Genomic DNA, 12,861 nt, shown 5'->3' on the forward strand with positions numbered 1-12,861 from the left:
GCGCCGTACTGCACCGTGCCCCGGAATGGCAACTCTACGTCAACGCGTCCTGCGTGTAGCGCCCACAGTGCAGCAAGGCTTCATGTAGCAACAACTTTTGCACCCAGCAGTTGCTTGGGAGCTGGGTATAAAAAGGGCCAGGTGGTAACGGGGTCTGAAGATTGATCCACTATCTATACAATTTGATCTCCATCCAATTGTTCTCAGTTGAAACTACTCACAATGGGCCTCACAGACAAAATCCACTCCAAATTCTCCAACCACAAGGATACCGATACGGACAAAAACGCCGGTGGGTTCGCTCACAAGCGCACTCCCTCGGGCCAGTTTACTGATTTGAGACTGGACCTGGCCGTCAAAGAGAGAGCTGCTCTCTACGGAGACGAGCTTGATGTAAAAGCGGGCCGGTCGATGGCCAACGATAACTTGATGAACCCGAAAGACGGAACTCGGTCTTTTGACGCGGGAAACCAAACTTCCTCGTTTGGAAAGGACTCGTATGGCAAGGACTCGTATGGTAACAAGCCCACTAGCACCACTGGCCACAATTCGGCAGCCTTTGGCACGGCAGCAGCTGGACCTGCTGATGTGGCGGGCGTCGCAGCCTCTGACCAGAAATTCGGAGATACCGAATACACGTCATCACACGCTAGATCTCATGACACTGGAGCTGCTGTCACAGGTGACCACAGCTCGACGGCGCGGGGCACGGACCTTCCCGGCTCAAGCTTTTCAGTTAGATCCCACGACCATGGCTCTGGCTTTGGAGCCCCCAAAACCACGTCGGCGCATCACTCTGGTGCCACCCCCCGGTCGAGTCTCCATGGTAGCTTTTCCACAGGAGACCATTCCTTGGACCAGAAGATATCTGAGTTGGACCCCAAGGACCAGACCAAGGCCAAGGAGGCGTTTGAAAGAGGATATAAGGAAGCCATCAAGAACCATGGCAAGTAACGCGCTAAGTTTATGTACGACTGTCAATGTATGTTAATGTTTTGGATAGACACTAGATGTTGTGGTCCTTTCTGACCGAGCACAGACAGACGCCGAAAGCGACTTTTGGAGTATGTGCTTGTTGATTAAAGTTCCTGTAGACACTATTCTGTTCGCACTTAAAAGGCTTTCATGGAGCCTGTAGAGGGCATAAATCAAATCAACATATTCTGAATTGATTTGCTGTCGACGTGTGGAATTTTGGGGATAAAATCTAGCAGGGTGTCAATCAATTCAACACGTTTGTATCGAATGTTTTGGCTGGCTCGCCCGAGCATACTTGTTGTACATATTCCACCGTGCATGTTTTGAGCCATCCGAATATTTCACTAGCATCTCAATCTAGAATTTTAGTTTTATGGTATCAGGTTTTTGAAAAAGAGGAACGAACTCTGCTCGCTGAAATGTTCTGTATTTGGCGCACTGAAATTAATTATATACATTGTATTTTTCGTTTGCTACAAGCGGGGAAGCCGGTCATGGGGGCTTTTTTGAGTTGGTTGCCGCATCTGGGTTCATACTTGAGCCCATCTTGCGATCGAACGTAAAGATGAAACTGAATGAGAGTTTCCGTATGTCATAACAAAGTATGTTGAGCTATTTAACTCCTTGACAAATGTTGTCCAAAGTTGTACCAACTGTCGCCAAAAAAACATGATCTGAAAAGTCACCTCAATCAAGAAAATTGGGAATTGAGGTAGAATATGGAGAAAACCTTACTATTCTCTAATTAAATCAGTGTCTTTCTCGCCTTCCTTGCGCCGTTGCCGGCATCGTTTTAAATGCGTTACTTTGTCATCACATAGAACCTATACCAAGTGTCCACTGTCAATGCAGCCAGTGCCCCAAGCCTCAAGGCAAAGTGGAATCGCCCGAGACAGAAGCGGATTGTGATGCGAAGCTGAAAGATTCATTTGCCTGGTTACACCCGGCAAATTCAAATACGGCCACTTTATTGTCTGGTTTTGCCGAGAAGGCCAAAGGAAGAGTTCATCGGTGGGCACCCGGGAATTGGGAAAGAGTCGCAAACGACCAGCTTTCCCAAGGCATCCACACAATTCGCAGAACAGTCCATTTTGAAACTGACGTCTCCAGGAGAGGGTTTTAGCCTGCGCTCACGAGGAACAGCTGCACTGCAACATGGTTTTGTCCTCGTCCACATCGCCCTGCACCATCCATCTCGCCTCGACGTCCTTCAACTCGGGCCCCCATTTCGAGGGGTCGTATGGATTGAAGGCCATCTTCTGGAGTTTGTGGAGGTATGCCAAGTCCTGGCCGTCGCTCTCCTCGGTCTTCTGGATGACCTCGCTCAAGATCCAGCTTCTGGGGAGGAACTGCGGGTTGAAGCGCAGGCTGACAGCTCTGTCGAGCCCGTGCTCCAAGGCGTACTCGCGGTACTTCGCGAGCCAGGCCTTGATGTCGGCCACCAAGTTCTCCGCGTCATGCGCGGATAGCTCGGCGGGCGAGTCCAGCAATAGGGAGCGGGCCAATGCGTCCGCGTCGAAGCCGGCGTCGGCTACGCCGGCGTCCTGCAAGGTGAGGAAGAACTTGTTGTAGTCGCACTGGACTTTCTCGAGCACGTCGAGCAAGGGCACGAGCAAGGCGTCGTTGAGCGCGTCCGGATCCGCCAGGGACACAAGCAGCGGGCGCAAGCCGAGGCGCAGGAAGAGCACCTCGACGTATTTCTTTGTGAACGCGTACTGGTAGATATCCGCGCCGACCTCGATGATCTTGGTGGCGCGCTTGACGATGCGCTCCTCGTCGTCCTTGGAGTAGGCGCCCCGCATCAACGCGTCGTCGTTGATCATGTGCTCGCCCGCGCCAAGGAGGTGGGCCATGTCCTCGCCCAAGCGCGTCAAGTTCCACCAGATGGCCGTGGGCGTGTTGGCGTAGCTGTAGCGCAGCATGTGGTCCTCGGAGTTGGGTGTGAACTTGCGGTCGAGGCGGTCCATGATGGCGAACGGCCCGAAGTCCATCAGGAGCCCGAGCACTGACGTGTTGTCCGTGTTGAGCACGCCGTTGAGGAAGCCGTACGCCTGCCACATGGCCGTGGTGGTCGCGTTGCGCACGACGGTCTCGTAGTACATGCGGTCGAAGTCCGTCAAGCTGCCCACCGAGCCGGCCGCGGCGAAGAAGTCGGGTTTGTGCGCCAAGAGCGCCGAGAAGCACGGGAAGCGTGCGCCGCCCGGCACCGTGAAGAGCTCGTCAATCACGTACTGGCTAAGCCGGCGCACGCCCTGCACGTCGTGGCGCCAGCGGTGCAAGTCAAACAGGCCGAGCCGCACCCACAGCTCGGCAAAGCGCGCCACCACCGCACACTTCTCCGCGCCGTGCCGCTGCGCGTACGTCTCGGGGAGATACGTCAACGCCAAGGCCCGCGTGGATGGGATGCCCACCGCGTGCAAGTGCTCGGAGATAATGTACTCGCGAATGGACGAGCGCACGACTGCCTTGCCGTCGGCGAACCGCGAGTACGGCGTCTTGCCCAGGCCTTTCAACTGCACCTCGTACGTGCCACGGTTGACGGCGGTGGCGCGCGCCGCGCCCGCGGGCTGGGGCTTGGGCACCTCGAACAAGTTGTGCACGCGGCCGTCGCCCAACTGGCCCGCAAACTGGCCGAACTGCCACCCGGCGTACGCCTGCGCGTACGGCACCGGCAAGCCGAGCTCCCGGAAGTTGCCGCCGTAGATCTCGCCGCTGACGATCTGCCGGAACTCCGGGTTCTGCGGCTCCAGCGCAGCGAGGCCCAAGTCCGCGAGCGCCTGCGGCGACGACGCCATGTACACGTACCGCTTGCGGGGCTCGGGCAAGGACCACGAGAACGCGCCGTCCTGGAGAATGCGGGGGGTGCGGCCCGCCTTGCCGCCGTTTTCGGCGGCGGCTTCGGGCGTGCGGATCTGGTCGTCCGCGGCCACGGCGCCCACGTAAGAGCACAGCTTGGGCAAGTCGCGGAGCGTTGTCATGAATCGGCCAGACGTCAACAAGAGAGCACGGTTTCTGGACATGAAGTGGTGCTGGCGAGGGGCGGTTTGGGTCGCCGGCGCGTGCACAAATATACGGGGAGGGATGCTGGTGGGGCTTGCCTAATGGTAGTCGAGGCGCCTAAATCGAGAGGAGCGCCGGAGGCAAAAAGAGTGGTTTTTGGATGGAAAAGAGGTGGTTTTTTGATGGAAAAAGGGGCGGCAGTAGGGCAGCAAGATGGGTGGTTTTTGGAGAGCAAATGGGTGGTTTTTGAATGGGCGAGATGGGCGTGTTTTGAAAGGGCAAGATGCGTGATTTTTGGGTGGAAAAATGGGTGGTTTTTGGGTGGAAGAATGGGTGGTTCTGGATGGAAAAAGAAGTGGTTGCAAGGCGGCAAAAGAGGTGGTTGTAAGGATCCTATGTATGTCTGGGGTGGTGCGCGTTAGTAGTGCGCGGACGGGCCGCGAAGTATGGAGCAATATTTGTTTGTATTTCTGCTTGAGTACAGGATATTCCAACTCAATGTCCTGTCCACAAGTGGTTCCCAACTGGTACAGTTGAGATATCGGATTCGACATGATGTACTAGCGTGTGGAAATAAACCTTTATTTAGGAAAAACTAAAACCACTTTTGTGTCAACTGACCTTCTAAAAAGATCTCTAGAGGGAATTCTCTTCCCTTCATATACTCGTCGTGCTATTTGGTTCCGGGTAAGTGGTGCGAACTTTAATGTCTCATTTGTCACATGATTAATTAGGGCTAAGCGTCTAGTTCTCACAATATTTTCAGTATCAGATTTCTCAATTCAAGTATGTACGATACTTAGGATCCTTAGAATACTATTATTCTCTAAAAACCCTTAAGGAAAAAAAGAGAAGGAAAAAACTCTCTCTTACGGAAGTTCATTTTCCCTTGCCACGTGAGGGGTGGCTACATGGTGAATACCACGTGACACATGGAGCAATATGGCGGGAATTGTTGCAGTCTATTTTGCACCAGGCGGGCGTTGGAACCATACGCAGTATGCGTACCAAGATCAATACCGTAGACAGGCCCTCTGTGAGTATAAGGACCCGAGTTGTAGGACCCACAAGTGTGGGAGTAAGGACAGAACGGGTGGTGAGGTCGCTGGAAAAACGGATGGGATCTGACCCGACTTCTCTGTCTCCTTGAGGAGCATACGAGTGCGGGTCCTAGTAGTGGTGGTCCATCCAGTCACTTTAGGAACGACCAAAGCAGATTTATAAATTTGGATGGGCGAAAACACAAGGGCAAAATTAGATGGGTGAAAACCCCACAAGAAAAACCAGTGAAGGAAGAAACCTGTCTTCCGTTAAATTAGCTGCACCATAGACGGCTTCGCACCAGACGCAGTACCCTGGCCGGGATATTAGGGCCACTGCGAACCCATAGAAATGGCGGGGTTCGGGCGTGGGCTGTTCTGGGCTGGAATTGCGGTTTTGGAACGCTGCTTGGGGCCGACCGCACGAAACCAGTCGTTGTTAGTTTTGTCTTTTGAATCCCACCAAAAAAAGGGAAATGGAGTGTCCTGCGTGGGCTATAGAGCTGGGAAGCAGGAACACCCGCACTGCAGAGGCCAGTATGACCATCTGCTCCTAGCCACCTCGACAACAAACGGGCATTTGTAAGGTGTCTACAAACCACTGCGGCTTTCCGAATGGGGTCTGACGGAATATAAGAAGCCAGGCCAAACAACTCCTCGTAATCTCTTGCCAAACGCCACTTATCTTCTTGAAACATGTAAGGGACTTCACGGGACATAGGATGTATTACTAATTGATCACTACTTTCTCCAAAACTCCACTGGAGTTCTATCCCACCGTTGTATACTTTTACTTGAAGTCACGTGATAGTAACCCTTGAAACTCGAGAGAATATTCTATGAAATGTTCAAAGTGATTTCTGACGGAACCCAGAATAATAGAAGGGCATATAGTCATACATGCGCTTACAGGGACCATCAGTGTCAAGCTGATACCGGGGTCCTTACAAAACGCCACTTAGTATCTTCTTGCCAAGTGCCACTTCGTATCTTGGTATTTTGGGCTTTGCAAACGCATTGTAAACTTCCAGAAACAGGTGCTTTTGCACTGCCAAAAAAATATAAGTAGAGCTTTGGCTGGGCCATGCGGCTGGCCGAGAGCGGTGGAGAGCAAGCGTCTTCTGCACCCACCGCAGCCAGTCTTTTTGAAAATCAGGGCATGTCTTCAAATGCCGTTTTGGGACATGCTCTGTTCTACATGGAATATGGCTGATACGCTGGTGCCACGCTCCTATATCCCTAGACCTGCGCCTACTATCTACAATGCTAGATAGCGTCCACTGTATCAGAGGTAGCTCGCGACTGCCAATGTCGTTCACGCAGAGCATTCCGCAAGCTTCGGCCGTCAGTGGCTATGTTTTACTGCTCTATTTATATCGAACAAATTCCAAAATCTGGTCCAGAAAAGCCTGCTGCGGCCCTGTACTTGAAATAGAACCATATGCCTTTTGTTTGCTGAAGTGGCGATTTGTTATGGGTGGTTTGATCCATGACTGATACCAGACGTACTCACCGTTCTAATAAAAAATGCGCTTATATTAAGCTGGTTCAGGCGGTGGTCTATGCCTAGCCAGGCTGAACTTGCTGACTGTAAAACCATTTGTATTCTTGGCGCTGGCCACCCTCAGAATTGTCCGACTGTTTTGTGTCGAAGAAATCACCAGCCAAAGGTGAAAGATTGTTTGCGCTTGAAATCATTCTTCAACTGCGTTCAGATGAACGCTACAGTCTATCGCCACGAAGGAGTCTGATTTTATGACCTCTCGAGATCCTTCACTGCTGGGAATCCACGTGCACGTCTCTCGACCCACAAGGGCCTTTGATACATGCAATATTTCCCGAAAGGCGAAAAGCACCGACTTGGCACTGTGAAATACAAATCCCAAGTCACACTTTGGCACAGCTAGACGAATACGACAATGCAGCATTCTGGAGAGTGTAATAAGTCAAAAAGCTGCGTGAATCTCTAGCCCAAACACGCCGTTGCATGTAGGGAGAATTAAGACTCAGATCAGAAATTATTAAGTTCTTGTCTCAATAAAGCCCCTCCTGCTGAAATCTGGCACATTCTTATATGGACTCCCTGTTATCTCAGAAAATAAATGGCCAAGCCGTAATTAACAAATAATAAAAAAAGAACATAAATATGATGCACGTTTTGAAAAAAAGTTTACTAGGTTTGTGTACGGAACCTCTATTACAAACACGTGAAATAACCCCTAACTACTCAGCCCATCAGGATTCTCACATGCAAAGAAAGACTCGCTCACAGGTACAATCAGTTATTTACAGTCTCTCCATCGACTTCCCGGCCCACTTTTCCAAATGTATGGCCCACTGCTTGCCCTCAGCTGATGAATGTATGCGCCGCAATATCGCATATGCTAACAACACTTGATACAATGAAAAATGAAGCTTTTACTTTTCTCACACCCGCAGCTTCAAGTAGGAAAAAGTATCGGGCTTGTTCGACCTTCAAAAAAGTCTTCCTACGGTTCTATGTATGGCGCTGGCGGGGAAAGTAGAGCAGGGCCTGCACACGTTCTGCCAGACCCAGCCGCAAAACACGCGTACTGACTGACCTCAGGCGTATCTTTTCAGTGTAGTCGATATCACGCCAGCACCACAAAACAAGCGGGGCTCGAATATATTGTATACATATAGACACATGATCACACGCCGAAGCAACTTAGCCAAATTGGCCGTGGCCACGACCATTGCGGTTCTTGTTTTTCTTCACGTGTCGCTGCCTGGACTGGTATACCCAGCAAGATTGTTCTCTGCCACGGGCGGTAGAAAGAGAGTTGCCTATGCCCGTTTTTTCGAAGACCTAGATAAATACGCCATAGAGGCACCACTGATCAAGCAAAAATACAAAGCAGAGCCGGCGTTGCAACACGCTAGCAATAATGCGGATTTCCTCTTTTCCAAGAAATATCTCGAAAATGTGCTTGACATCCCCCCGGAGACCGTGGAGGCGTTTAAGAAATCACACCACGGGGTCGTGCATGAGTTCATTCCCAACTTGCTCAAAAACGAAAAGATCGACACGTTCGGCGACATGCGGCGCCTGGACCGCGACTGGAATAGTTATGTTTCCTCGAAAGGCTATGTTTTGATTGGGGGCGGCAAATACTCCTGGCTCTCGTATCTTGTCATTCAACAGATTCGTGCTGCAGGCGGCCAGTTGCCCGCGGAACTCTTCATCCCTTCCTGGGACGAGTATGAGCCTAGGTTCTGTGAGGAAATCTTGCCTAGGTACAACGCCAGATGTAATGTGCTCGACACCGATGTGGCAACCACTCTAAAGAAGAAGTTCAATCTCGGCGGCTACCAGTTCAAAATGCTTGCCGTGCTCACCCTGAGATTTGGCAACGTCTTGTACTTGGACTCGGACCTTTTTCCCACCCAGAATGTGGAGTATCTCTTTGAGTCAAGGCTTTTCAAAAGCAAGGGGCTTATCTTGTGGCCAGACCACTGGTCGCGGACTACAAACCCAAAGTTTCACGAGATTGCCGAACTCCCCGTGGGAGAAAACAAGTTTAGATACTCGGAGTACGACAAAAAACACCCCGACGAGTCGGGGAAGTTGAGACCCTTGACTCTGTATACATTTGCAGACTCCAATTTTCATGACTTTGAAAACACGTTGCCCAACCCATCGTCCGAAGCAGGTGTGCTCTTGATCAATAAGACTTCGCACGTGCGCACGATGCTTCTTGCTTTATACTACAACATATATAGACCGGAGTACTACTACCCATTGATGACACAGGGAGGTGCTGGCGAGGGTGACAAAGAGACATTCATTGCTGCCGCAGCTGTTCTCGGCGAGCCATACTACCAGACGAAGAAACAGTTTAAATGGGTGGGGTATCACAGCCAAGACGAGAACAAGTTTGTTTCGAAAGGCTTGGGGCACTACGATCCCGTGACTGCTACTGAAAACAGCGAGGATGCTCCCATTGTGTTCATGCACTGCTCTTATCCAAAATACTACACGGACTGGATTTATAACAACCATGACCTTATCTACAAGGACGAGAAGACGCACATTCGTATGTACGAGTCTATCTACGAGAACTTGGGCTACGACTTTGACCTAAGGCTCCAGCAGATTTTCGTACAGGGTGTGTGCAAAGATTACTACAAGGATGGCAAGGCGTCTGATTCAGGCTTGTTGCAGGAAGACGAATGGGCAGGTGCATTTTTGGCATACATTGGGTCGGACTCAGAGAACAATGAAAAGAGGTGCAGGGAAGTGTTCATCCCTCATTTAGAGTGGTTGAAAAAGACCACGCCTGTCTTTGCTAAGAAAGAAACCATTTAAACTGCGAGAAAAGGGGATGCATATACTGTGAGGGACTTCTCTACATAGCTCCCCGGCTGACAAAAGAAGGGCTCTCGCCTTTTGAAGGGCTCCCGAGACACTTGAATAGATCCCCGTGTGAGGAAACTGTACCCATAAATACAAGGGCTGGCCCAAAACTTGCTTTTACTTAGACATTTAAGCTTTCTCCCCAGTGCATGTCTGTTAGTTTGCCAAATCGTTGTGATCTGTCCAAAATGAGCGGTCAAATTCCAAACTGGAAATTTGCGAGCTTAGCCCAATTCAGTCCGATTTCAACCACAGACACATCCATCTTGCAAGCGCCATTTTGAATTCAGGCCAGCAAGCTATCGATTCTATGTTGAAGTCTTCATCTCCAGAAAGTGAGTCACGTGCGACCCCACAAGCGTGCGCACGGCCCACTGTCATATTCCATCTTATCGCGAGCCACGAGTCGCTATCAACAGCAAATCATATCCAAAAATGTCGGTATTGAAATCGCCCCTTGCGCAGAACTTGAAAATTGCTTTGATTCAATTGAAGGCCAGCGCCGACAAGGCAGCCAACTTGGCCAAAGTCGCCCGCTACATTGACACTGCCGTGGCGGAGTCCAAAATCGGTAAGTTGGACGTGGTCATGTTGCCCGAATGTTTCAATTCCCCCTACGCCGTGGACAAATTCCGCGAGTATGCCGAGCAAATTCCAGGCGGCGAAACCACTACTTTCTTGGCAGACTTGGCTAGAAAGCATGGACTCTTCATCGTGGGAGGCTCAATTCCAGAGCAGGTGACATCCACCGACCAGATCTTCAACACTTCTTTGACCTTTGATCCCCTGGGCGCCATTGTTGCTGTGCACAGAAAGGCGCATTTGTTTGACATTGATATTCCAAACGGAATCACGTTCAAGGAGTCCCTCACGTTGAGTGCCGGAGACAAGGCCACGGTCTTCAAGATGGGGGACTTTGGCAATGTTGGCTTGGGAATATGCTACGATATCCGGTTTCCGGAGTTAGCCATGGGCGCGTCCAGGGCGCCCAACAACGCGTTTGCCATGTTTTATCCGGGCGCTTTCAACACCACCACGGGCCCCTTGCATTGGCACCTTCTTGCACGTGCCCGTGCCGTGGACAACGAGGTGTTCACTGTGTTGTGCTCACCTGCACGTGACGTCGGCGGCTCTGGGTACCAGGCTTATGGCCACTCCTTGGTTGTGGATCCTTCTGGAAGAATTGTGGCCGAGGCAGGGGAGGGGGAGGAGGTGTTGTATGCGGAGCTTGACAAGGAATTGCTTCCTGCGGCCCGCTCAGGCATCCCCGTGCATTACCAGAGAAGATACGATATTTACGACGATGTCACAAAGAGCTTGAAGGTCTCGGACAAGTAGGAGAGTGCAAAGCGGGGCAGGTTTGTGCCACTCCGTTCGGGAATCAAGTGCCGAAATATACGCTGTGTAACAACTGTTGAGGATGTGAACTTTCTTCATGCGCTGGACTTTAAAGAGAATTCTTAGTTTGCGGGCTCGACGATGCGGGGAGCAAACATGAAAGACTATTTTTTGCTATGATGACCCCGCAAGAGTTCCATTTCCGCCAACTACAAAAGCGGGTGTTCTTCCTGGTGACAATCTATTCTTTATCCTGAATTCTTGTATCATCTTATAGTTCCGTATAGTGAATGTGCATCAATCGTCCAGCTAAGAAGCTCCGTAATATCATGTGTTTTGAATGGACAATGGCCGTTCTAGGAGATGCGTATCACTAATCTGGTGTTGTCAGTGAATGATTCGAGGACAGTGGTGTTCGGGTCATCGGGAAACTTCTTTTCAAGTCTCATAGACAAAAACATATCCAGAGCTCCTGGGTGACGGTGGCAAGCAGAACAATGATAAGCCACGCCCCATTTGGATCTCATACATCAGGGTAAAATGGGCATCATGATCCACCAGGGAAGTATATCGTCGTGTCTTGTGTCAATATAACAATCGTCGAAAAACAAAAGAGCAAGAAGCAGTACCCAGGCCCAAGTCCCAAACAGTCAAACGAACTTGCACCCAACAACACTGGTCTCAGTAGACTCGATCTTTGGCTGATACGAATGCTGTGTGGTTCCAGTACCATACACTTCATATCAGGCTCCTCATACTAGTACCCCAATTAAGCCCTGCCATTACCGGCTCAGAGAACTGGCACATGCCATGTCTTCTCAGCCCATGCTGCGCGGTACGAACCGGCTCTCGATGAATTGTATCAGTCTAAATTTCATCTACACACGTGGGATTTACGACAAAAACGAGTCGAGCTCCATCTCGCCGTCCTCCTTCCGCTCCACAAACTCCTGCAAGACATCCATGAACTCAGCCGGCTTTTCGCTAATCACCCAGTGGCCAGCCTCGATGTCCCTGACCTCGAACTGCGGGAAGTAGTTGGCAATGTCTGCAATTGCCTCGTCCGGCACGTAGGGTGAGTTGGTGCCTCGAATGAACAAGGCAGGCCCCTTTGTCCACTTGGCCACGTGATGGTCGTAGGGCCAGTTAGCTATGTTCCCCTTGACCACGGCATTGGCGATGGTTTCAAGCGGGATTTTCGACCGACACACATCGGTGCGCAGCCCCGACCTCACGTTCTTCAAGATGAACTGGCGGATTTCCTTGGTGGGCTCGACCTGCGCCAAGTCCGCGTCCACGTCGCTCATTTTCGTGCGTTTTTCCACCTCGAGCGAATGCCTGAGCTGGCGGATGTACTTGGGAAACAGCAGCTGCACAGCAAGCGTGGCCACAGGCACGTTGTCTACAGAAACAACCATTTTAGGAAGGTCGGGCCGGCGCAAGGCCACGGCCATGGCGGTTTTGGCACCCATGGAATGGCCCACCAAGACGGGCTTGTGTTCGAACTTCTGCTCGTCCACAAAGCGCTCCACGTCGGCGGCTAGCGCCGGGTAGTCGAGTCTGTCAAAATGGGGCGAGTCGCCAAAATTACGGAGGTCGAGACAGAAGACATCCCGGCCCATGCTGTTTGCTAGTTGCCTAGCTACGGTCCTAGTGTTGGAACGCAGCCCAAAAATGCCATGGAGAAAGACTAGGGGCGATTTCGAAGATTCCGGCTTGTTCTGCGGCTCGTGCTTATCGAACTCTAGGGGCACGGTTTTGATTTCGAGGGAGAGAGCGTCGCCTAGATAGTCGCCCTCGTTCACCGAAAACTGGTACGAGCGGGCCCAGGCCCTTGGCCGTAACACCGCCCGGTGCACGTGGCTGGAAATCCCTGCTAGTCTATTGAAATACATGCCTTTGTATGTGGATCTTCTATCACGGTCTGTGGTGGCGAAATGAGAGACGAGGTGGTTGAGTATGTAATTATGTAGTAGATGAAGCGCGCGCCTCGTACTAGGCCTACCAATACCATTCATTGGTGTAAGTATGGGAACTCCATGACAAAATATGTTTAAATTGAGTCAATTATAATTTATGAAGAAAGAGCGAGGGTTGAAAATCTGAAGTTTGGGGGAATTGGAAAAT

General features: G+C 51.0%; 5 protein-coding genes across 5 annotated transcripts; 3 read left to right on the forward strand and 2 right to left on the reverse strand.

The window, feature by feature from the left end:
• Positions 1-222: 222 nt before the first annotated feature.
• Positions 223-954, forward strand: METBIDRAFT_10799 (uncharacterized protein; the record flags this gene model as incomplete). The annotated part of the gene is made up of 1 exon (XM_018853856.1): positions 223-954. One exon carries the CDS (start codon positions 223-225, stop codon positions 952-954), a length of 732 nt encoding a protein of 243 aa, XP_018712377.1.
• A 1,154-nt stretch (positions 955-2,108) lies between these two features.
• On the reverse strand, positions 2,109-3,956 carry METBIDRAFT_39257 (uncharacterized protein; the record flags this gene model as incomplete). Its single annotated transcript, XM_018857119.1, has 1 exon — positions 2,109-3,956. One exon carries the CDS (start codon positions 3,954-3,956, stop codon positions 2,109-2,111), a length of 1,848 nt encoding a protein of 615 aa, XP_018712378.1.
• Positions 3,957-7,686: 3,730 nt separating this feature from the next.
• MNN2 (Mnn2p) lies at positions 7,687-9,348 on the forward strand (the record flags this gene model as incomplete). The annotated part of the gene is made up of 1 exon (XM_018857282.1): positions 7,687-9,348. The coding sequence occupies one exon, from the start codon at positions 7,687-7,689 to the stop codon at positions 9,346-9,348; it is 1,662 nt and encodes a 553-aa protein (XP_018712379.1).
• Positions 9,349-9,831: 483 nt separating this feature from the next.
• NIT3 (putative hydrolase) lies at positions 9,832-10,734 on the forward strand (the record flags this gene model as incomplete). Its single annotated transcript, XM_018853857.1, has 1 exon — positions 9,832-10,734. One exon carries the CDS (start codon positions 9,832-9,834, stop codon positions 10,732-10,734), a length of 903 nt encoding a protein of 300 aa, XP_018712380.1.
• An 893-nt stretch (positions 10,735-11,627) lies between these two features.
• Positions 11,628-12,629, reverse strand: METBIDRAFT_77432 (uncharacterized protein; the record flags this gene model as incomplete). The annotated part of the gene is made up of 1 exon (XM_018858700.1): positions 11,628-12,629. The coding sequence occupies one exon, from the start codon at positions 12,627-12,629 to the stop codon at positions 11,628-11,630; it is 1,002 nt and encodes a 333-aa protein (XP_018712381.1).
• Between the last annotated feature and the right edge of the window lie 232 nt (positions 12,630-12,861).

This window comes from Metschnikowia bicuspidata, assembly GCF_001664035.1.
Source record: "Metschnikowia bicuspidata var. bicuspidata NRRL YB-4993 chromosome Unknown METBIscaffold_2, whole genome shotgun sequence".
NCBI lineage: Eukaryota > Fungi > Ascomycota > Pichiomycetes > Serinales > Metschnikowiaceae > Metschnikowia > Metschnikowia bicuspidata.